This window comes from Triturus cristatus, chromosome 6 (genome assembly GCF_964204655.1).
Source record: "Triturus cristatus chromosome 6, aTriCri1.1, whole genome shotgun sequence".
NCBI classification, from domain to species: Eukaryota; Metazoa; Chordata; class Amphibia; order Caudata; family Salamandridae; genus Triturus; species Triturus cristatus.
This window is the reverse complement of record NC_140589.1, coordinates 720,726,376-720,751,740: the sequence shown is the minus strand read 5'-3', so window position 1 is coordinate 720,751,740 and position 25,365 is coordinate 720,726,376. Positions and strand designations below refer to the sequence as shown.

The following is a 25,365-nucleotide window of genomic DNA, read 5'->3' as shown; positions in this document are numbered from 1 at the left end:
ATCATTCAGGAACAACATTTCAAACTTTCACAACCAGGGCTTTGTCAATTAGCTCTACGTTTAACAATTCATTCCAATAACCTTTTAAATATATTTTCAAAATATATTCCGGCAAACACAAAAATCCTAATTGTGAGCTCTCTAAACGCCTTCTTTTTTGTTTGTATGTTCATGGGAATGTCCAGAGTGATAAGAAAATAACACACAAACACACGCCATATCAGTTTATCGTCTTTGGTAACATAATCTCATTTTATTGATCCACATTTAAATGGACATCTCGCCTGTGCATGGCCTAGAACTGTGTTCTTGCTACAACAAGAAAAACTACAGTGAACTGAAACGCATCGAAATGTTGCTACATTCATTTCTACAATCATACATTCATTTAGAATATTGCTAACCATTATGTTAAAATGTGTGCTCCATGTAGATTCTGGGCCTAATTCACAAAGATGTTGCTATGAGTAAGTGGGACTTGAAATACAGGAGTAAGTCAGGGGTACTACGCGAGTAAGTCACATCAAAATCTTTGTGAATCGAACTCTTCTGTTGTGACTTAGAACCGAGTTACCATTGTACAAGTGCTGTATTTAAATGCAGCGGCATAACCACCATGGCTAGTATTCAAAGCCATCACAAACTTATTTAAGCACATCTAGGCTAGCAATCTGAAATAGAAAACCTAGGGAAAAATGATATAAAAATTATTTTGGCTCTTCTTGGTATTTTCTGCTGACCACATCCGCACATCGCCATTTTGTTAATGAAGGTGTACAACTGTGATCAGCTCCAAGAACTGTATAGTAAAAAAAAAAATAATACTGCACTATTCACCATATGTTATACTTCGATGCAAAAGAATAATACAATTTCAAGTGGCATATTTTAAGACAAAAATATCTGATCTATTTTCTAAGGCATAGGCGTTAAAGTTTAACTTTAAAAAACTGGGTCACTAGTCATTGCCTAGGGTAACTATAATGGTAGGGTCTCATTAGCTCAAATGATTTATCGTAGGATGAGTACTGTATATAACTGCTGAGATTTACAAATACAATGATAAATCGCACTGAGAAAATGTGATTGTCTCCAACAATTTACACACTTTCAGTTTAAAGAGGAAACAGCCTTTACAACGAGGTTTTTACCTCGTACCTTTACCACACATTTTTTAGCACGCATATTTTTACAGCGAATATGCATTTACAATGCATGCCAATACCACGCATTTAAGGTAAGTTTGGGGGTGTGGGGAGTCTCCCCCCACAAATACATTGTTTTTAAATCTAAAAACAATGCGTGGTATTAGCATGGGATCTTAATGCATATTTGCGGTAAAAACGTGCGTGTAAAAAAATGGGTGGCAAAGGCATGCAAAGTAATTACCTCTGTTGTACCGTCGTACAACCGTTTAAAGGGTATTGGAAGCTTGAAACAGACATGTAAATAAGATCGTAACAAGAACAGAACCCGCAGTGCCTTTGTTAATATGTGTATGTAACCGTTCCAGCCACGTTTGGGACATTTTAAAAATAAAGGGACATTGCAGCACTTTGCAAGATTCATTTTACATTTAGACACAGCTGTGCTTAACAGTAGTTTGTATGATAGGAAATTTGTCTTGAAAGATCTAATGCTCGCTTAAACAAGTGATGTCCATTGATACAGCCTGGCATGTCAACAGACCTACTGTCTCACCAACCTCCCACAAGCAAGACTTCCTATTTACAACAATGGAGACCTGGTGATAGCAGCAAATGAGGTTACATTTATCTTATAACAACACATTCAGAGTATTTTTCTTCAAAAATGTTACCACCAGATGCAATTTCCTCCCAATATCAGGCTAGATCTGGGTGGCACTTTAAGGCTGTGACTGCGTCATGAATGTGCGCTCATCCTGCCGGTTACCAAACACCATTCATTACATTTATGTTCCCCGGTCCGGCAAAGTAAAAAAAATTCATAATAAAGAAAAGAAGACTGAAAGGGGGTTGGTGGTATGTCATATGAAAAAAAACTGAACTTTGAGGACTGGTGTTACACCATTTCGTCCTTCAGAAAGGGTCTCAACATTTTAAATATGAAATGTAGCAATACCCAAGTAAATTAATGAGCTAAGGAAGAACTGAAAATTCTAACTAAGTCATACTGGAGAGCTGCGAAGCCAATACAGACCTCCGCCATATTGTCATAGTCTACGTGTAGTAAACGAATCCACCGGACAGCAGGTTGCATCCTCCCAACTTTGTCATGGAAGCCATGCCTTCTTACTTGCTAAGTGTAACAAGCACTGACACATTACTGCAAGTTTGTAAAAGAAGACAATGTAGTGAAATCTACATTTAATTATTGATGCCTATAGGAAGCGGTCACCCCATGCGGCGCTACACAGAAGCCAGTAACAGTTCAGGGGAAATCTCTATAGTTACTGTGTGAGTCAGACTTCAATAATGAAGCCTGAGAGGACAGACCTTCATGATGAATATATAAGAACCATCTCTATGTAACCACCATCTCCCAATGAAAAGTGTGGATCAGCAGAAAAAGCTTTGATCCTGTGGACTGACTAAAATTGTGCACCTGATGTCCAACCGGATTATAGATTTGAGTCAAAATAGTTTCAAGTTTCACTGATCAAAAGGGTCATGAGTGGAGAAATGAGAGTGGACAGCAGAAGAGCGTAAGGATGTGGAATACTAATGAAGGCAAAGGTCACACAATTAAATTCTTTGGAAGGGGTAAAGATGAATTACAACCATCACCACATCTTTTGCTCCCTCTTCTCAACAATTTATTAATGGGAAGACAATTTTAACCAAATAAATTCTATTTAGGTTCCTGATCATCGTAATTGTTACCTCTTTAACGCTAGGCTAAGCATTTAACAAAAGACACTGGCACACGGACAGCAGGGACGTAGATACTAGTGCCATTAATTACCACAATGTCAACCCTATATCACAAGACCCTGATGCAGCTTTCTTTTATAGTTCTGCCTATTGTGGCCATGAGAAGAACAATCAAAATGACAGCTCGCTCTCATGGCAGTGTCCCAAAGAACCCTTTCTCATCTCTTGTTTAAGAAAAGCCAGACAGAAGTGGCAATTGACATTCTAGCTCTTTACAAACATTCTAGTTTGACAACAACACAGAAATATATTGTTTGCAACACTATTGCCCCAGCTATTCATAGGACTATATAGTGACTCCCATGACATGTCCATTCAGACAAGATACAAAGAATGAGCTGTAATCCGATTTTACAAGCTCTAAATCCATATCCTCATTACAGCTATCAGGCAAGATCCAATTGCGACTTGCTCGCTCGCTCACATACGACAGGAAAACTGTTTTTGCTAGGTATTAACTGTCTTGCCTTTGTGATTTCACAAGGACGATTTGCACAGCTCGGTAAATAGCCAAACACCAATATAACTTGGGTTCTTGAGGATGCAAAAGGTATCTCTGTATTGGACACGGTAACCCTTTGTTAAAAAAAAGTGAAGAAAGAAATTTGCCAACAGATGTACTTCTCTGTCCATCCACCAAAAAAACATCTGAGTGTACGCCTAGTCAGTTTGTGTTGGTACTTCCTTCATGAGGTCTTGCTTAAGGTAAGGCACGAATCCAGGAAGTCGTTGTACATAAAGATGGAAAATAGGGTCTGATCTGAAATTACTTTCACATGATCAATGGAGGAGCCAATATGACAGTTCTGTTACACTAACAAAGGACATGCATCAACAGGTATCTGACAGAGTTAGAACCTGTGCAGACAGTGTAACCACTGTAAAAGTCCAACCAACATGGAAGTTTTGGTGCTATCTGGCAGCAAGAACAGAGACCAAAAGGCATAATATAAGAAGATTAACACTGAATGTAAGAAGCATGAAAAGGTAATCACAAAGTCCCCAAAACTAGCCTAAGTACTCAAATGTTTTATCTGGGGACCGGGATGAATATGTTTCTTCTCGGCTAGCTGCATAGATTTGTTCCTATAGTATGCACCATTATGCTGATCCTTGTATACCTCTTTCAACCACTGAAATGGCATGGAGAAGGATAGGAAGATCTATTTGGTCGTACTTTCCGCTTAGACCTTAATGGAAGCCTTTTATCGAAGAGCTCTGATGATGACATCAGACCATTATTGTTCCTATGTGGCCTGGAGAGGCTTTTGAACTGCAAGGATGCAGAGTCTATAAATAGCAATGAAGGATCAATGTAATGGAAGAACCATCACAAATAAGGTTACACGGTTTGGCATCAGCAACTGGCCACAGACGCACCTGAGCTAAATGGTGAAAAAAAGGCATAGAATTCCTCGATTGTTTAGCTTACAACATCAGAACTACTTCGGATGAGGTACAGGGATTCTTCTAACTGTTGCAAGAGACCCTCTGTTTCGTGGACGTCTGTAACCACTTCAGCACTGCATCCAGGGATGGCTTAGATGAAATGGGCCAAAGATGTATGTGGGGCAAAAATCACACGAAGATACAAAGATATAATGACACATCGCAGCAGGAGATCCTCTTCCTCTAGGTCTATGGTAGCAATAAATGCATTCTTTATCTTCCATTTTGAAAAACAACATTCTAATGATCCTTTTACAGAGGCATTATGGCGGAAACAGGGAACAATCCATTTAGTTCTTAGTATCATGTCTGAACCACATACAGGACAAACATGGCTATTATGGATTTTTACTCCGACCGGAAAAAGGCCACAGATCATAAATTGCATTTTATGTATGAACATCTTTTACTTAACAGGAGCTCACCCTAAGCAGGGTTTTAGAAAATGTCCTGGCAATAAGCAAATAAAATAAATAGAAAAAAGGGAGCTAGAAAAAAAATGGAATCCCAAGAAAATACTTTGCTAATTATCTGGGGTTAAATTTCTTAATGCGCACAGAAAAGAATTCCAAAGAAAAGTTCAAAATCTTTGCACATTAGTTTCAGAAGGTCTGTCTATGGAATCCACAAAACGATATTGAGAGGAAATGGTGTTTTTTGTACATTCCAGATAGGGACGGGGGTGAGGGTTGGGGGCAGTGAGTGCGTATTCTGTATTTCTAGATAGCCTGACACTGGTTGCGAATATTTGGTGGGACGTAAATTGAAGAATTCAATGAAGGAAATACAATAACCCTAACGTGCTCCATCATCATCATTACCGCAACATTCTTTTTAATTAACAATATATAAAAAAAAAGACTGCTACATTAATCATCCTGAAACCAAACCTGCTTTCAAGTCTGTGATGAAAATGGCACTTTTACAAATAAAAAACACGGCAATATTTTTTTTTTTAAAAACACATTTCAAAATGTCACCTGTTTTCCATAGTTTCACTTTCATGAAAAATTGCCCAGAAAGGGACACAGTGTTTAAAAAATGTCTCAGTTCAATACAAAATGCTATACAACAATAACCAAGAAGTGTTCGGGCTGGCAAAAAAAATTGCTGAAAAAATGTTCATTTTCCTCAGTGGACATACTGGGCCACTTCTGTAATTAAATTGTGGCCGTAGCTATTAGTGTAGATGGTTGTGTCCTGGTGGATGTCTCCTTCTGATGCATTCAGTAACATAAATGCAATTCAGCAGTCAACTATCCAAGCGTAAACCTAGAAACACTGCCCATGAAATAATTTACAGGCCTCAGTATAATGGGAACAGTCAATTTTTCGACTTCTTTGCTTTTTTGAGGATATCACACTTTTTTCTATTTGGACGCCTACATCGTTCATCAATGCTTGGTATGCATTCATAATGCCACACTTCATCCATTTTCTCCACTGGATAAACTGCTTCAACATAATGACGGATCATTCGTAATCTAACGGGATCCAGCTGCTTCTTGTTGCAAGCGCCTGAATGGTTGTACTGCAGTCTGAGATTCTCTGTAGTAAAGAGTTCAGGGAAAAGTCTTACAAGTAGCCTAGCAGCAAAGTTTCCCACAGAGAGGCTCTGCTGCACTATTTCCCTTACCTCCTTGTCAGATAGTATGTATAGCGAAGGCACAGGAAAGTCTGGGGTAGTCACAATGAGTTCATCAAGGGGTATTTTGCAAAAGTCCTTGCTGCTTCTTTCTGGTGGCAAAGGAGGCCCTTCCAAAAGTTCTTTGAATCTGTCTGTTGTGTTTAACTCAAAGCCCATTAACTCTCTCGCCTCAGGCAAAGGTATATGGACTTTCCGCTGTTGCTGATACGAACGTCTCTGTTCGGTATCTCTGCGTCTACACCTCTCATCCAGTTTTCCAACAAATTCCAATGTCCACACTCTGTCATTTTTCGCCCGTGGGTAAAGAATTTGCACGTAGTGTCTAATAAGTCTTACTCGGAAAGGATCTAGTTGTTTCTTACCAAGAGACCCACTGCAGTTGTACTGCTTCCGCAGGTTTTCAGGAGTAAAAAGTTCTGGAAAAAAATGAACAAGCATTCTGGAAGCAAAGTTGCCTATAGACAAACTACTGTCATATATATTTTTCATTTGTTCTTTGCTAAGTAAATATTCTGGATAAGGCACCTCGAAATCAGGAGTAGGAATTTCAAGCTTATCAAAGTCCATTGGTACAAGCCAAATTTTCTTGGACCGCCTACCAAGTCTATCGGGATCGAAACCGTCTTCTACCTTTACAACAGAAAGGTCATCAGGCAAACTAGAGGAGTCATAACAATCATCTGTGATCTCTTCATAATCACTGTTGTCCAGATATATGTTTTCCAGCTCGTCATTTATTCTTTGAGCACATTGCTCCACCCAGACATCCTCTTCTTGGACATCAGGGAAATAGATTTCTGTGTATTTGCGGATTATTTGGAGGCGATGAGGATCGAGAGCAGAGGATTCAGAGTCACCGTAGCAACTGTATCTTTCAGCTGGCTGTGACTGCTCAAAGATTTCAACAAACAATCGGTGCAACAAAAACACAGAAAACTCACCTGGAGATGATGCTTCATCTAAAAAATCATTAATGTCCTGAGCATTAAGTACACCATCATTGGCAGTGCTGCTGGGCTTGCCCAGTGGTGAGAAGTCGTCCTGCTCTTTGTCTTCCACAAGCTGAGGATTTTCGACTTGGTCAGATTCATGAAATTTGGAAGACTGCACGCAATGCTGACTGCTCTCCATCTCTTTCTGGGCCCAAAAGCGGGTGAAGAAGTCATTCACTTGGGGCAAACATTCCAACTGCCAAATGGTGGAGTTCTTAACTGAGGGATAACAAATTTCCACATAGTTCCGAATCAGCTGAAGATGAAGTGACTGAAGCTTATTTTTGCTCACGAATCTGCACGTGTTACAGTTGCGCGAGAGCTCGTCATCATCAAAGAGCTCTGGGAAAAGCTGGACCAATAAGAGGCATGCTAGATCTCCGGCAGACGTACTTTGATCGGTTAACTGTTTCAGCTCTGTGCTCGTTAACTGATACTCTGGAGGAGGCAGGAATTCTGCAACGGAATCCTCAGGATTAACTATTCTCTTGATTCTGCTCACCTCAAGAGACAGCAGGTCCACTTTGCTATGCAGCTCTGACATGTTGGAGTTCAGTGTGTTAAGTGTAACAAACATTTTCTGTATTACAGAGTACATATTAGTTTCAGATTCCACAACCGGTGTTCCCACCATGCTGCCGCCACATTCCTGTTTGTGCTCATCATTTAGAATGTCAAGCTGAGAAGGGATGGTGGGGATTATCTTGTCATAGACTTCATGAGAAGCAAACTGATCCGATGCTGGAGGGGTTTTCTTTTCTGTTATTTTGTGTGAAATGCTATAAAGAGGTTTCTTGTATGATGCTGTAGTTATTTCACTGACGCTTTCTTCACCGTCACTAAGCAAATCCATAGAATTAGAGTTCCGTTTTCCACGATCTAAGTTTGTTTGCTTGGCAGATCGCTCCTCCCTGGTCTTGGAACTCGAATGTAGCCCCTAGGAAAGAAGAAATTAAAAATTAATAAACTGCATTGATGCCCCTCATCTTAACTGTAAAAAAAAAAGTATGGGAAAATTGTGCAAAGGAGAGATCAGACTTTTGTTTGGAAAAAAAAAAATTTCTGACTCAGAATTTAAAACCACTCCAAAAGCTGTGACCCAACAGACAGACAAATATATTTTGAAATGAGAGACTGGCAAAGCGTTAACAAGGTAAAAACAAACACGCTGTTGGAATTCATACCTGAATTGCTTTCTATGTAATGCCTTATAGAGTACCTCCAATATATCCATCGCAACAAATACGATATCAGCAACCCCAAACCGTCCTAATTTAAACTTCGTTAAGAAATATTCTGAGGCATAAAATATAACCTTGATGGGTAGCAATTATGGGCATCAATTTTGAAGTGCATTCTTGGAATAATGTATTATGGATTAGAGAAGGGAACATGGAAACTGTAAGTCAAGTGCCCACATCGAGCTAATCAAGTTGTGATATCAATAGGCTCTAACAAGAATTTGATGTATCTTTCTGCATTTTCTGAGTAGTGCCCCAAACCTATACAGGAATTCTACTGCAAAGCAGCTAAGGAAGCTGGCAATGGCATGTGGTCGACACTGCACTAACAGCAGGTAGCTGGCACAAAGCACTCAGTGCCCAAATGTAGCCAGAGGAGAGGGTGGGTTAGACCAGAGATCAAGGACTTTGCTTGGCATGCTGGCAAAAAAAAAAAAAGCATTTGCAATTCAATAGGTCTCGCATTTATGAGAGTTTGAGCTATTGGCATTGTAAATGAAAATGCCTTTTATTTATATGTTATTTTTAAAATAGCCAAATAAAAGGCATTGTCATTTACAATGCCAATAGCTTAAACTCTCGCAAATGCGAGACCTATTGCATTGTAAATGTGTGCTATAAAATCTTTTAAAAAGCATTAGGAGAGAGCGTGTCGTGCCTGCAATTTGAGAAAATAGTGCTCGGAGGCTGTAATTAAAGCCTACTGAGCAACAACACATGTAATAGGGGATGTTGCCATGGGAGGTTACATAATGAGACAAGGTGGTACTATGGAGGGACTATTAAGTCTTTTGACCAATGAACAGCCACAGTTTACAGTGGACAATGTCACGGGCCAATGAAAAATGTGGGCGGAGAGAGGGCGGAGCTTCAAGTCCCTACCTCAATACAGCATACCTGTGCTGCCCAGGCTCGACCTAAAAAACCGTTGAAAGGTAGAGATGGTTCCTCAGGACTTGACTAGGAGTTAAGAGGCTGTAGTGTCCTCATGAACAGAGAGCCAGTGAATACTCTGTGGTTAAGTCTGAAAACAAAAGAACTATAGCGAAGTATTTGGAGGTAAGTGAGTAGCACGTATACCCTGCTGATGCTTAGATACAGAACAGCCACAACAGGATGATAACTTCTCAGAGAACTTGCCTGAGAAACTAATCATGACACCCATTTCCCCACATAGGGCTCTGTCTTCGACTGTGAATGCTGCTTCCTAATTAGCTGAGGCACCGGCAGCGTTCTATAACATGATTTATGAATCTGGAACTTGGCTAATAACCCTGGAAATCTACAGAAACTTTACAAGTCAAAGTAAGTGCAGTGGTTTCTCAGAGTAGGAATAGGATTGCCTCAAAGAAGTGGCAAGTCAGGTATGACAAAGAAAGAGGTTAAGTCTGCAACTCTGGACCCTGTTCACAAAAGAATTGGTCCCACATGAGGAAGGGTGCATGAGAAAACTGTCCTAAAATTATTAAGCCCACAATCAGCAAATCACCTCTGGTATAAGCCGTCTTTTTTTAACGCTGTTGATGATCGCTTGATCATTGCTTGACTTCTCACACACAAGGTAGGTCTGCTTTCGCTTGTTAGAATGAGGTAGTAAACTAAAGGAGGAGTCCAAGGCATGTTTCTCATCTGTCCTGGCGGTCATCGAGCAGTCCAGCACATCATCATCGTCGATGCTAGTTTCTACCTTTACAATGCTGCTTTTTGCTCCTGAAATAAAATATATTCAGTTTAAATAACAGTCATTCTAAGATTCATACACAGATATAATATTTATGTATTTCTTTTAATGGCATACAAAGCAAGAGCATCCAATCAGCCTCTCGACATCATAAAAACATTATAAAAAGGAGAAGCTCCTCGTAAGTTATTCAGAATCAGGGTGCACGAACATAGCATATTCTACCTCTAACCTGTCAGGGTGCATGCAGAGAAGATTTCTAATTCTGCAAGTTTTGGAAACCAGGATCAGCTGAGGCTTCCAAGGGGAAGGCAGACTGGTCATGAGAAGCTTTAAGAAGCAGTTTATGTTAACATACATTCACACCAGCAGACTAAAGGGAATTCAGGGGAAATGTTGTTAAATCAAACAAACAATGAAAGTGGCATAGGGGCATTTGTCACTGGTTAGGATTTGAATTAAAAGAAAGTGATGTGACAGATTGTCTCATATCATCGAATTGGAATGTGGTTTGTCTGACTCTACTTATGTGTTACAATGGAGCAAGGCATGTCACAAACGACAGGATTAAAGTAGACAAAAAGTGATGGATGGAATGCTTGAATTAATCTCAACCACTGGTAATTACTCAGGTCGCATCCTAATCCATCGTTACTGTGCACACCATGCCACCTCAGTTTGGACCTAGCTATATGCAAATCATTCTTAACCGGTCTCCAGTACGAAAACTCCAGCCCGAACTTTCAAGTCAGGTTCTCCCTGTACTGGTCCACAAGCAACCCAGAACCGGTTTTGCCCTAGTTATGGGATCATGAGTCGGGTACAGCTTGGTTCATTCCATCCATCACTGTTTTGTATACTTATTGCATCGCCCCAAATGACAAAATGGACATATCCCTAGAGTAGTGATGAAAATTTACACAAGGACGTTAAAGAGTTTTGGATCATCAGGTTCCTTATTTACCACTTCTATCCCTTATTGACTCATTCTACAACTCAGTGACATGTAGATGAGTTTGAATAGGGCACTTCTCCACTTTTATGTTTTATATTGCAATAGACTATATCAGTGATTTGACATGTCTTTTCAATATTGTACGGTGTCTACTCCAGCGTTAAAATCATCTGCATGTTTTATGTCAAAGGAGTTACTTGTGCCTTCTGTCTGAAGAGGGATCCACTGAGGATCCCGAAGTGGAACAGGATGGAGCTGATAGCAGAATCAAAAGCAGGTTTAGCATAGCAAGAGACAAAATGTATACAAGATCTCCATTGTGCAGGGAAATAAATCAAACACTAATGAAGTAAACTTCTCAAACCCGTAAACAGCAAAAGGAGAACTTCAGGAACTAAGAGGACCACCCCATATGATGAACAGGAGGCTGTCCCTGGTGACCAAATGTGAAGGACCAGTGTCTTTGTTTCCAATGCAAATATTTGCTAGTAGGCGGGCAATGTTTATGACAGACACTGCGCCTTGTGCATCCCTCGTTCATAGAAGTATGTGAAAAGATCAGAGCCCATTCATGTGCGTATTCACTTAGGTTAGTCCAGTATTGGCACAGGACCTGAGCAGGTGAAGGCATATGCAGGCAAAGGATAAAACGTCTGCTAGCATTGCAAGCCCCCATATACCAAAACTGAAGCAGGCTAGGAGGGTTGGTGTACCAGATTTCACTAGTGACCTTCAGTTAAAGTTAGATATGATATTCTACATATTTCCCTGGATTGTTTCTTTAAGGTTGTACCAGAAAAAAATGCTCCCTGGCTCCTGTGAATGGGGGACGGGGTCATGTGCAGGTCGCTACCCCTCCCCCAATAATGCAACAGGTGCAGACCACTGCTTTATTATTCAAGAAGGGTCAGACTTGAAACGGCTGTGCAGCACTTCACAACCAATCTTGATCTCCTGTGGCAGGTACATCCTTATAGTGAATCAGGACTTGCCAGCAGAAAGGTTGCCCTTTTCATCTGTGAGAAGCAGTTCTCTCCTCTCAGAGGGGCAAGGCCAGATCTGTAATTGTGGCCCAAATTGTATGGACTGGGGCAACTCAAAACTGTGAAGTTGTAATGTATAAATCCAGCTCGGCCCAGTGCATAACTTGGGTAGTTATTACAGGTGTTGGGCATTGGCACAGATTTCTGGGGGCTGGATGTTTCATCATCTGACCCACAACAGGAGAGCAAAAGTCACAAAAAGGAGATAGTAAGTAGAAAGGACATGATAGGTCCACAGTGACAAAGGTGGAAAGCATGAAGGAAACAGATCCCCAAGAGTGAGATAAAGACACAGGAAATAGAGGGTGGTAGTAGAAAAAACCATGAGATAAAATAAAGACTAAATCATCATATTCTGCAACACCATCATTTGGCACTGAACTTATTCTTTTATAAATTAAACACTGGTTAGGTGCCAAGACACTGACCATCCAGTAATTTAGGAACTACATTTAATTTTTCATGAACAAACATTTTTTCTGACCCTCTAGAGCTGTTTTCCTGATTTGTGGACCTATTTTTCAAATCCTTTTGACCAGTGGAGCACATACTCTGCCCAATTAGTAAAAGAGCAAGGCTATGTTAGTTCACTGCTCCCCTTCCAGATTATTTAGGCACCCAGTAGGTACACAAAAACAGTGATGAAGTGGACAGGATAACTAATGATTCCACCACCCAAACCTTCTTCGCAAACTTGTGAGCATAACCTCCATCAAAAGACGTGAGATACAATGATAGCCTGCCTACACCAGGAGGAAAAATCATTAAATGTATCAAAAACAACATGGTAATAAAAATGTAACTGAGCACATTTACTTTTGCGGTGATGGGAAATTTCCAGGATCAGGCACGTGTTACCTTCTTCTTTATTACAGAATTCAACTGAATTCATCTTCAGTGCCACTGAAACATAAGAAAAGCTCATGTAAGCATACAAACCACTTTTCAGCACAGGAGTGTGAAGCCTGCCCTGCAAACAAGACTCTAACCTCACAGTAGGTTAAATAATTGCCGGGAGCAGGCACCTCCTGTAGTCATTATAGAACCACAGGCTTCACAGGGTGCATAAAACATAGAAATCTGGCTTTCCTTGGCTTATAATATTCAGTATTTTGGTGACAAATGGAGACTGTTGGGCAATTCTACTGCCTATTGGACCTACCGTGTTTTCCAACTATCTACCCAGCTTGACCGCACACTGTATTATGACATAAATCAATCAATCTGGTTCTTAGTAAATCACCTCCTGGTAGAAAGGCCTCTAGTTTCCAGCAGGTGCATGCTTGCTGCATTACAAGACCTGACCTTGTGCACAGAGAGGATATGAAAAGCAATTCAATGAGTGATGGAAGATGTAGTTACTGTTTATTTCTTTTAGAGCAGGACACCTGTAAAGCCAATAGGTCTGGCCTTGTTCCAAGCACACACCCTAAAAATTCAAAGAAAATAACATGCGGCCTACACATGGCAATCAAGGGTTTGCAGTACAAAATGTAAATGTAAAACAATATATAACCATTGCATATAATTTTTAAAGTATGGGTGCTGCCTAGCAGGCTGGTACACTTACAACAGGTACTGGAACCCTTTTTTGCATTATTGAAAATATGATTCTTATTGGCACGTGGAAAACGTACCACTGGCTTTCAATTACTGAAGGCTGACGACATAGTTTAAACACACAAGCATGACTAAAATATAAAAAAGGATACAGAATTACAAGGAAAAAGTGTTAGCAAAGGAAAGCAATGACCAACTAGTGCTAGCACTAAAATGCACTTATTTTCAGAAGGATGTGTACATGTGATTAGATAAAATGCCCTCACTCACAATGCAAGGCGGCCAATGGTTTAAGTGGGATGATCCAACACTGAAGCTGTATGCGTGGAGAGTGGAAGCAATGTGACTGACAGATGAACAGAGCAATGGAAGAAGAGGCTTGTTCCAATGCCCTTCTACCTACGTATTATTATATCTATGTATTTTTTATTCATGTTTGTTTACTATATGAGACTGTTAAACAGCTATAATCTCTATGCTACATTTAAAATCAAATTCCAGAGACGCCCACGGAAGTCTAAAGAAGGGGTAAAACTATCATGAACAACTTACACCCCAGGGTATGTCACCACAAAAAGAACAGGCTACAAGATTATGAACTCGATAACAAAGAAATTAAAGAGTTTCTAGGACTGCAGTGACATTTAACATGTGCAGCCTGATCAAAACAAAATTAAGAAATTTAGTTACACTAGAAATATTGTATAGAATAGCAGATAACATCAATTGTAAAATTGGTTTTGTTGTGCATGCCATAGGCTGTACCTGTAATAAAATATTTGTTAAAAGCACAAAAAACAAATAGAATTGCAAGTACAAGAATATGCAAGAATAAAAATGGTGATATGAAATATCCATTGGCTGTACAGTACATGAAGTGTCATAATGGCTGCAAGGCGTTTTGGTGTCATGAGATTTACTTTTTGAAGCAGAACCATGGGGATGGAGGGGAACAGAGCGTAGTAAATGAGGGGAACAGAGAGCAGTACCTGAGGGGCACTGAGATTAAGAACGTTGATGTTTGGGCACAGTACAGGTTACCAATTACATCACTTTTTATAGAGATATCCTAACATATTGTAAGCTCAATGCTTCATTATCCTGGAATACATTTATAAATAAAGAGCAGGTTTATTGTTTTGGTAGAACATGCTGAGGCGCTATATACATAAGCTTGAATTGGCAAATATCAACTGAGGTACACGATGGGGCATAGCATGCACCCAATGACATATGTGCTGTTTAGACTTCAGATAAATGGGAAGAAGGCAAATTAAAGGAATACAAATATAAGCCCAAGATGGCATCCATTAAGTACACGACTATACACATGAAATGTGTGGGCTAGTTATCTGTGAAACAGAAGCAGGCTGGAGAGAACCTCACGGCACTGTAAGACACAGTAGAGGTATATAATGATAGGCTCCAAGATGGTACACATTTGAGACTCCATGAATGTCGTTCATTAAATTCACCACTATACATGTGAAATGTGTGGTCTACTTATTGTTAAACAGAAGTAGGCATCGTACATGCTGGTGGCTCTGATAGGAAGCGACTAAGACAATGAAATACAGGCTCCAAGATGGTGCCTATTTGAGGCTCCATGAACATGTGTAGGGTGGGTTGAACACTCTAGGAGAGCATTTCTGAACGGGGTAAGATTCATCGAATGCATAATACAATATGGCTATTGAGCGTTAAAAGAGGAATATGAAATATAAACGTGTAAAGTGTTTAACACATTATATAATATTATAATGATTTGAAAGTAGGTTGGTGAATCTGAATTATGACACTCCACGATAGTATTCTGAAAGCATATTTAATTTTGATAAAGTTAGATCTTAGTTATATTGATCCTATATACCCGTTATAAAGACCAATTTAACAAACAAGAATTAATTTTAAAACAGTGGCTAAGTGTAACGAGGCATCAAGCCCTGACCGGGAAGGCAGCCTACGGTTACGGTCTGACTGTGTGAACACTCCCCTCTCCCCTCTTTACCTCCAGCAGCCCGAAGCGCCAATCCGGACAACGGACCTCAGAAGCACGGCAGGCACTGAAGATCCTGTTTCTTTAATTGGGACGAACTTGTCTCCAGCCACGCCCCCTTCGAAGACGCCGAGGAAGGAAGGTGTTCAAATCGCGGAAGCACCGGAAGAGGAGTGTGCGTGAGTACGGACGAAGAGGAGAGAGACGCGAGCACCCCGAGAGGAGATAGCGGAGAACGACGGAAAGGACGAGAGAGCAGCCCCCAGAACGAGGACACAGACGGCGGAGCCAGGAGGCCAACGGCTCGGTGACTCACCCTGCCACGTTTCCGGAGAAGCGTGGCACCAGCAGGTACGGGCCCGTATGTCGAGTTGGGCGGGTCGGCAGAAAATAACTAAACCCTAGGAGACTCCTTTCCCGGTACCCGTTCCCTCACTTCCCTGACACTTAGGATAGGAAAAAGGTCACGTGTGTACCTCCTCACTCCCCCTCCCCTCACTTGTGTGTACAACTTGAGCACTAGACTGAAACGGTCTCCCTTCTCTTTTTACACGCATCGTGCGGACCGGCATTTGGCCCCCTTCCAAGGAGAACACGGCATCCTGGACCGGAGAATAAGAGGAAAGAAGACCCCCTCCAAACAGGCTGACACAGAACCAGAGGACGACTCCCCTCTCCCCTTCTACAGACTCAAGCTATACAAGAAAAGAGTGTTCCGAGCAATAAAAACCACTTCAGTCTCTACCTCTGCCTCCGAGCCTCTTTCCATCCCGCGACAAATGGTGGAGAATGCGGGCAACATAAAAGACATCTGTAAAGCAAAGATGGATGAATTGTTACATCATATCATAAAGGGCCTAGAACAGCTGGGATGGGTGGTGGAACAGCAACTCACGTCCGCCCAAGCGGACAGAAAAACCTTCAAAACCACCATCGCTGCCCAATTAGACGGCCTACAAACCTTGATAAAGGAACCGGGGGCAGGACCACCCCAAAGTAGCCGACCGACCCATCCGGGTCCTTCTGGGGTTTCGTTGCAAAAATATGTGGCTGGCCAAGATCCAGACGCCTTCCTACTTAACTTCGAAAGGGCCGCCTTGGCGTGTGGCTGGCCAGTAGAAAAGTGGCCTTTTTTCTTAGCCCCGTTGCTCACCAGCGAGGCCCAGGCGGCCTATCAGGTTGCCAACGCCACAGGAAACGTACCCTATACCACCATCAAAGTCATCATACTTGACCATATGGGCCTAGACGCCGAAGCGTATAGGGTGCGATTTAGAAAGGAGAAGGGGATGCCAGGGGAGAACCCTAAGACCCTGTTCTTCCGCCTCAAAATGGCCGCGGATAAATGGCTAACCCCTACCTCCAGCACAAAAGAAGAAATCATGGACAAGATTTATTTGGAGCAGTATCTAGAGTCTCTGCCCTTTACCACGCAAAAATGGTTGCGACAACATCCCAAATTAACCATCACCCAAGCCATCGAAATGGCATCCTCATATGCTCGGGCACAACCACGCTCAACACCTTGGGAACCCGATAAGTCGGGCAAACCCTTTCCCGGGAAACTGGAAAGGAAACCCCACCCGCACGGAGAAAGCATCCCTCCCAGGTCCTTGAGACCTGAAGCCCTCTCCTTTAAAGGACCTCAATGTTTCGAATGTGGGACTTGGGGACACATTGCCCGATTATGTCCCCACCGGAGAAACCTGGAAGAACCCATGGAGGTGGGCTACGTCCCCAAGGCAGTCATGTACATGGCGGAACTGGGAAGTTCATTCTATGTAAGTGTGAGGGTGAATGGGACAGCAATCCGGGCCCTCCTAGATTCAGGTTGCCGACAGTCGGTAATTCGGGGAGTGTTTGTGGAAAAGAACCAAGTTGTGCCCAACTCCCTAGTTAGCATCAAATGTGTACATGGGGACGTAAAGCCGTACCCTGTCGCATGTATCCGGCTGGAGATCCCTGGGGGGAGACAATACGTAGTGAAGCTGGGAGTCCTAGATACCCTGCCAGAGGAATTAATAATAGAGACCGACAATCCCACTTTTCTGGAGCTATTTTCACGTTCCACACATACACAACCACAAGAAGACAACACCACTAAACAAGGGGCTATATCATGCCCTGCCTATATCACTCCCGGTCCATGGGTAGTGGGATAAAAACTTTAGATTCTCACAAGCCATCAATAGCACCCTTTATAACGCTTGGGAACAGGCCCACGCCACTCAAGGAGACCCCGTTCCCAAGTTTCCCCGCTTTACTATTCAAAACGGGTTGTTATATAGACAAGGGAACATGGAAGACCCCCTACAACTGTTCGTTCCTATCTCCTTCAGAGACCAAATCATGTTTTATTCCCATTCCCATCTGCTAGCGGGGCACATAGGTAGCGAAAAAACGACCCAGAATGTCCTAAGACACTTTTACTGGCCCGGAATCTACAAGGATATTAAAATACATTGTTCCACATGTGAAGTCTGTCAGAAAAAGAACATGCACCGTCCGCCAAGAGTTCCTTTGCAACCGCTCCCCATTATAGGAACCCCCTTTGAGAGGGTGGGCTTAGATCTAATAGGACCCTTACCTAAAACCAAAAGAGGGAACCAGTATGCCCTAGTGATAGTGGATTATGCCACCAGGTTCCCGGAAGCCTTTCCCTTGAGAGTCCCCACCTCCAGGGTAATCGCCCAAAAAATAATCAAACTTTTCTCCCGGGTGGGTTTCCCAAAAGAAATTTTAACAGATCAAGGATCCCCTTTTGTGTCCCGCCTCATGAAAGAAGTATGTCAGCTGGTGGACCTCCGGCAGATAAGGACGTCGGTTTACCACCCCCAAACAGACGGTCTCGTTGAACGTTACAACGGGACCCTCAAGACCACGATGAAGAAAATGTTGTCCGTAAGTGGGAAGGAGTGGGATACCATATTACCCTTGACACTGTATGTCATCAGAGGACAGACGCAGAGCAGCCTGGGGTGTTCTGCGTTTGAGATGCTGTATGGTCGCCAACCCCGAACTCTACTCGAAATGACCAAAGAAGCCTGGGAAAAAGAGGAGGGAGAAAGCCAGGGACTATTGGAATACACCCATGACCTGAAAAACAAACGGGGGAAGTTGCGGGACCTGGCCTACGTCAACTTAGAACAAAGCCAAATACGCCAGAAATATTTATACCACAAAGGGAAAAAATGGCGAAAATTGGAAGTGGATGACTGGGCCTTGGTTCTCCTCCCTTCAGCAACCCGAAGATTCCAAACGGAGTGGATGGGACCATATAAAGTTGTCTCCACCATTGGGAAAACCAGCTACATGTTACAAGTCTCCCCTAGAAAGACACAGGTGTACCACATTAACCTGTTGAAGAAATGGATCGGCCCTCCACCCCAAAAAGTACAACTCTCACTACCTACGACTGACCCCTCTCTCTCTACGTTGGGACGTTTGGTCATAAATGAAGATCTTATGCAACAAGAGAAAGTGAGCCTACACGAGACCCTCGTCCCGTTTTCCCCTTTATTCTCTGATGTTCCTGGGAAAACGACCTTAATTGAACACCGAATCGACACGACCCAGGCGCCGTGGTAAAGAAACGGCTGTATCGGATCCCAGCAGCCAAAAGACCCGCAATACAGAAGGAGGTACGCGAGATGTTACGCCTTGGAATCATTAGGCCCTCGAGGAGTGAATGGTCGTCACCGATCGTGATGGTTCCAAAGCCCGACGGCAGTACGAGGTTCTGCATGGACTTCAGGGTCTTAAACCAAGTGTCGTCCTTTGATGCATACCCAATTCCACGGATCGATGAACTAATCGAACGACTCGGGGAAGCAAAGTACATCAGCACCCTAGACTTGACCAAAGGCTATTGGCAAGTACCGCTACGAGAAGAAGATCGAAAGAAAACGGCCTTTGCGACTCCCGACGGATTGTTCGAATTCAATGTCTTACCCTTCGGCCTGCATGGAGCCCCCGCGACGTTCCAAAGGCTCATGAACGAAGTGCTACGAGAATATCCCTCCTTCACCTCGGCTTACCTTGACAACATCATCATCTTCAGCCCCAGCTGGGAACAACACCTGTTACACCTAACTCTGGTACAACAGGCCTTACAGAAAGCGGGCTTACACGTGAATGCCAACAAATCTAGAGTGGGCTATCAGAAAGTTAAATACTTGGGATATGTCCTGGAACATGGTGTCATTGAACCCCAAGTATAAAAAGTTAGAGCCATCTCCGAGACTCTTTTACCTTCCAACAAAAAAGAGATGAGAGCATTTTTGGGACTTATAGGGTATTATAGGAGATTTATTCCCTCATTTTCTGAGATCGCTGCACCACTAACGGATACTCTAAAAAAAGACTATAACTCACAGGGTTTTCACTCTCCATCCCCATCCATGTGGAGAGCCTTCACCTCCCTGAAAGGGATCATCACCACCAACCCTGTCTTGGCCTCCCCCGACTACAATAGGCCTTTCATTCTACACACCGACGCTTCGGACTGTGGGGTGGGGGCGGTGTTGTCCCAAACATCAGAAAAAGGTATTGAGCACCCTATCCTGTATATTAACAGGAAACTCTTCCCTAGAGAGGTGAAATACGCCACAATAGAAAAAGAATGCCTGGCAATCAAATGGGCCGTCGAAAAGTTACGATATTATCTGGAGGGCCACCCATTCACCCTGTACACGGACCATGCCCCCCTGCAATGGATGAGCCGGAACATGTCCCACAATCCCCGGGTTTTACGATGGTTTTTGGCCCTTCAACCATTCTCCTTTACTGTACACCACCAGAAAGGTACGGAGAACAGTAGCGCTGACTTTCTCTCCCAACACCTTCTCCCCGATCGGGAGAAACCAGGGGGGGGGGGGGTGGTGTGTAACGAGGCATCAAGCCCTGACCGGGAAGGCAGCCTACGGTTACGGTCTGACTGTGTGAACACTCCCCTCTCCCCTCTTTACCTCCAGCAGCCCGAAGCGCCAATCAGGACAACGGACCTCAGAAGCACGGCAGGCACTGAAGATCCCTGTTTCTTTAATTGGGACGAACTTGTCTCCAGCCATGCCCCCTTTGATGACGCCGAGGAAAGAAGGTGTTCAAATCGCGGAAGCACCGGAAGAGGAGTGTGCGTGAGTACGGACGAAGAGGAGAGAGAGACGCGAGCACCCCGAGAGGAGATAGCGGAGAACGACGGAAAGGACGAGAGAGCAGCCCCCAGAACGAGGACACAGACGGTGGAGCCAGGAGGCCAACGGCTCGGTGACTCGCCCTGCCACATTTCCGGAGAAGCGTGGCACCAGCAGGTACAGACTCGTATCTAGAGTTGGGCGGGTCGGCAGAAAATAACTAAACCCTAGGAGACTCCTTTCTTGGTACCCGTTCCCTCACTTCCCTGACACTTAGGATAGGAAAAATGTCACGGTGTACCTCCTCACTCCCCCCACTTGTGTGTACAACTTGAGCACTAGACTGAAACGGTCTCCCTTCTCTTTTTACACGCATCGTGCGGACCGGCGTTTGGCCCCCTTCCAAGGAGAACACGGCATCCTGGACCGGAGAATAAGAGGAAAGAAGACCCCCTCCAAACGGGCTGACACAGAACCAGAGGACGACTCCCCTCTCCCCTTCTACAGACCCAAGCTATACAAGAAAAGAGTGTTCCGAGCAATAAAAACCACTTCAGTCTCTACCTCTGCCTCCGAGCCTCTTTCCATCCCGCGACACTAAGTTAGCTGTACAATAAAGGGGTTTATATATAGGTTCTCTAGGCTGGCACATTTGGACATCTGGTATACCTAATACAAAAATTGAAGCCTTACAATGAGATGCTTCATTAGAAGGCATAGGTAATATATGGGAACATTAACAATAAGAGCCCTCAACTATATTATATATTTTCTTTGTATACCTGCTTATCATTTAAGTGAGGAAACAAAATCAATGTCAACTTGTTTGAGATGGGACCTTTGGGCAATAGACAGCATTTACAGTGTAATGAAAGGAAATATTCACGGCCTGATTCCGAGTTTGGCCGTCCATTAACCGATGTACCCGCGGTAGTGGTGGGACCGCCGCGACCTCGTGGTTCGACCGCCGTATTACGAGATTGCTATTAGAAAGACCGCTGGCAACGCACCGACACTGCCACCCATCCGCAGACCATCACGGCTCCGGTCTGTGAAAAGCAGCTGCCGTAGGGCGGTACAGAGGAGGTTCACCGCCATCCATATTAGGAGTTGGCTCTCTGAGAAGCTGACCGCGGCAGTGGGACCATCGGCTTAGTGTTGGCGGGATCAAAGGATTTGGGGTGCATACTCACACCTTTCCTTTTTTTCCTGTCAGAGTTCAACGTGGATCCCTTTCTCTAGGTCCCCCCTTCACAGCAGCATCTTCACCCCAAAGACCACGACCCTGTTTGCGGCGAAATATAGGTAAGTCCGTTCTGTACCATATACACATTGACTGGACAGGTCACGTATGGGCCAAACTCCGACAGTGGGTAGGTGTTTTTTTCCACATGTACATTCGACACAAGTGCGGTCAAAATATACGCACAGCATCAATAAATATGGAAAACCATTGACCTTCACCAGGAAGACCACCACTGGCCCAACTCGTAAAATGTCGGTCGGAATACCGCTGGAGCTGCTGTCTTCTAGAGGCCACGGTGTTTGGGCGATTGGGCTGCCAAACTCATAATCAGGCCCTCAAATACTTGTGTTTAAAGGAACAGAAGTCTTCTTAAAGCATATATGATTTGATATTAGAATGTGTTAAACTTTGTTAGGTCAAATAATGAAATCTAAATATATGTTAAAGAAGATGGACAGAATTATATATACACCATATCCTATTTCTTTTCCTCTATGCTTATAGATAGGTTACTGGGTTCTTACTAACCAAAAATGGAATGTGTTAAACGTTGTGAGGACAGAGAACGAAATTGAAATGTGTTGACTGAAAAAATTTCGTTTGGAACATGAAATGAAGATTACAGAAGCTGAAATACTGACAGCTGCAGAACCTTTTTATTGTTGGACTGCTCAATACGGACTATGGGTGCATACCAAGCATTTATGTAAGTCTACGGGGTGCGTCTCACCATATACTAGTGTGATTCTTTTTAACAATGACAGCTGTGGTTACAGCGATTGGCACTGGGGAGTGTAGAGGCTAATCCCTGATGGTGATGCACTCTGAAAAATAATAATATTTATGAAATGAAGTATCTTATTTGCTTTTGCCACAATTGTGAATTATTTTATGTTTATAAAGTGCACTTCCTAAACTGAATTGTTTTTAATAGTTGTTACTACCCAAATTAACATTATTAACTGTTGTATCAAGGATAGATCAGAGTCTGTATTGATTTGAATCTGCGATCTACAGGTTGCACACATCTCTACAGCACGCACATTAACACACACAAACTTCAATTAGTTGGTAAAGCGTTATAACTTTTATATCTTTAAAAAGTAGGGCTAGATCAGTGAAAATGGTAGAAATATCTTTTCAATTTTTACTAACCAGTTCCAGCATTATGTACAGGTAAACAAGGAGCCTAAAAACCCATCTCTTAAAAGAACATCTCTTAAGTGTAACCAGCCGATTTGCTGACTACCCATGACGTCTTAGGCCACCACCACAGCTGATTCTACTCAGCGTTTCCACTCTCGTCGCCACACCGACGTTACCTGTAAGTCTCATCACAACTACCCATCCTACTGTACACTCACACTGGCACTGTATGTGACGTCCGCTGTCCTGCTCCCTTTGCACTTTCATCTGTACAACCCCGATTCCCGTACACCTCTCTGCTGCTTTGTAGTTAGTTTTGTACTACATGTAGCTGAGTGTTAAATAAGTTATGAAACCAACTTCTCTTTTATGGGGGCCGTGTGCGAATCACTGTAAGATTTTCTTGTCTGTAGATTTGAAAAAAATACATTTTATTCCACAGTATTTACTTTTGGGGATTAGCTTGTGATTTAGGAGGGTTTATATCCAGTAGAATATGTCTGTACTGATGATTCACATACTCTCACCACAATAAGCTATTGGTGGGTCCTGTTCCCTCCACTACGGCATGCAACGGTGAAAGCGAAATAAATAGAAGAGGAAACAACAAACTAGAGCAAGTGATACACTGGAGAAAAGTACATGAGAAAGAGGTAAAGAATGGGGAAGGCAAGAAGATGGAGTTGCTGTGGGTAAAGTTGGGTGGTGGCTTGGAACCACTAATCTAATCAAGTTGAATGTGGTCACTATTGTGATAATAATCTTTGCAAGTAGATTTGGGTGATTTTCATATAAAGGAAGTAACTTTCCCTACACAAAAGACTGGAGACCACTGTGCTAGGAGATTAGAATGAGGAAATGTTCGGATAAGCTGAGAATGTTGACTGCCTGCGGTTGGAAAGTTGGTACCCTCTTTCAGGAGTGGACCATATCCAATAAATATTGGAAATATAGCACTTTGAGAATACTCTGGCACAAATACAACTCACCTGACAATTACCTAGGGAATGGGGAGGTTTGATGTTGATGTAGATGTTTGGGGAAGATAGAATAAGAGGGGCATGTTGTGTTGAGGTAGAGGTTGGACAGATTTACTGAGGTAATTTTTCAGAGTGAGTTAGATGTATGTCATATTTTTGTTTTCTCTCATTTCGCTTGCCATAAAACAACATGTACTGTACAAATAGCAGCTGTTTTTCCATCTTTATCTTTTGATGCTATGCAATGTTGCCCATAAAACAACAGTAAACAAGTATTGGCAAAGCCAAAAGAAGCCTATTGTTCATACTCTAAATTATAAACAAAAGAAATTTTAAAAAAGATGCATGGACACGACGGGGTTATGGTGTGTGCATGTATCATGATGTATGTGCGGATGCATGTGCTTGACACAGGCACCATTTCTTTCATTTAACGAACTAAGACGGATCCATGAATGAAAGAAAAACTTACAGTGAAGTAGCACGAAAAGTGCTTTCATTTATAGAGCAGAAGGGCAGGCAGCAATTTGCTATCTGGCCCTCCCAAGAAAAAAAAAGTGGGACCGCCAATGGTGGGGTGCTCCAGGCAGGAACAGGTAGCGGGCAATAAGGAACACTAAGCACGTAAAGGCGGGAGACAAGCACATGAGGGAGAGAACAACAGGGAAGAAGCACAAGGGTAAGAGCAACATGGAGTGGGGGTTGCAGAGAAACACATGGGCAAAAGAGATTAACATAAAGCATGGGGAAGAAGCACATGGACAAGAGAGAGCAACACAGAGCAGTGTGGGGGGAGAGGCACATGAGGGAGAGAGCTGGAAAACACATGCACTTTCATCAAGCGCTTAAGCAAAAAGAAAAACCTAAAAGTGAGAGGTGGAAAGATAAAAGTAAAGAGGCTTTCCTCCAAAGGAGGGACAAACACAAGACATCTTTATATATAGCACTTATGACCCCTGAGGAGGCATTGAAATGAACAAGGCAAGTCACTGAATAAGCAGCATGCAAATCAGTGTGGAAATAAAGCCAACCAAAGGTAAGCAATGAGTGGGCTTTAAGCCCAATGTAAGTTCTAAGTAAGCTAACAATAGGTCTTTTCCCAGCAGACAGCTGTGCTGTCTGGTATGCTTGATGCTTGTATGTGACGATTTAGATGAAGGTGTATCTAATAACTGGGTGGGCATAGCTATGTGGTCCAGTAGGAAAGTGGAATGGAAAATGAGTCAGATGTGTGGTATGCAAATACAGTCAACCATACTTCAATTCCCCCAGAATAATTTTGCAGGACGGGCCAACAATATGGAGGAGCCAAAACCTAGAAAAGTGTGGCTAGATCGCTGGTATTGTGGGACTTTTAATTAAGTCAGTGGCAAAGGTGAAC

The 25,365-nt window shown here is 42.8% G+C and overlaps 1 protein-coding gene across 1 annotated transcript in view; it reads right to left on the bottom strand.

Moving 5' to 3' along the window:
* Window positions 1-220: 220 nt before the first annotated feature.
* The window catches only part of BEND3 (BEN domain containing 3), a 49,067-nt gene continuing 23,922 nt past the window's right edge, over window positions 221-25,365 (bottom strand). Inside the window, exons 3-5 of the mRNA XM_085611220.1 lie at window positions 12,741-12,827; window positions 9,735-9,955; window positions 221-7,941 (exon numbers count right to left, since the gene is read on the bottom strand). Of these exons, the coding sequence (XP_085467346.1) occupies window positions 5,689-7,941; window positions 9,735-9,955; window positions 12,741-12,816 (2,550 nt within the window). The 5' untranslated portion in view covers window positions 12,817-12,827 and the 3' untranslated portion in view covers window positions 221-5,688. The remainder of the gene's footprint in view (window positions 7,942-9,734; window positions 9,956-12,740; window positions 12,828-25,365) is intronic.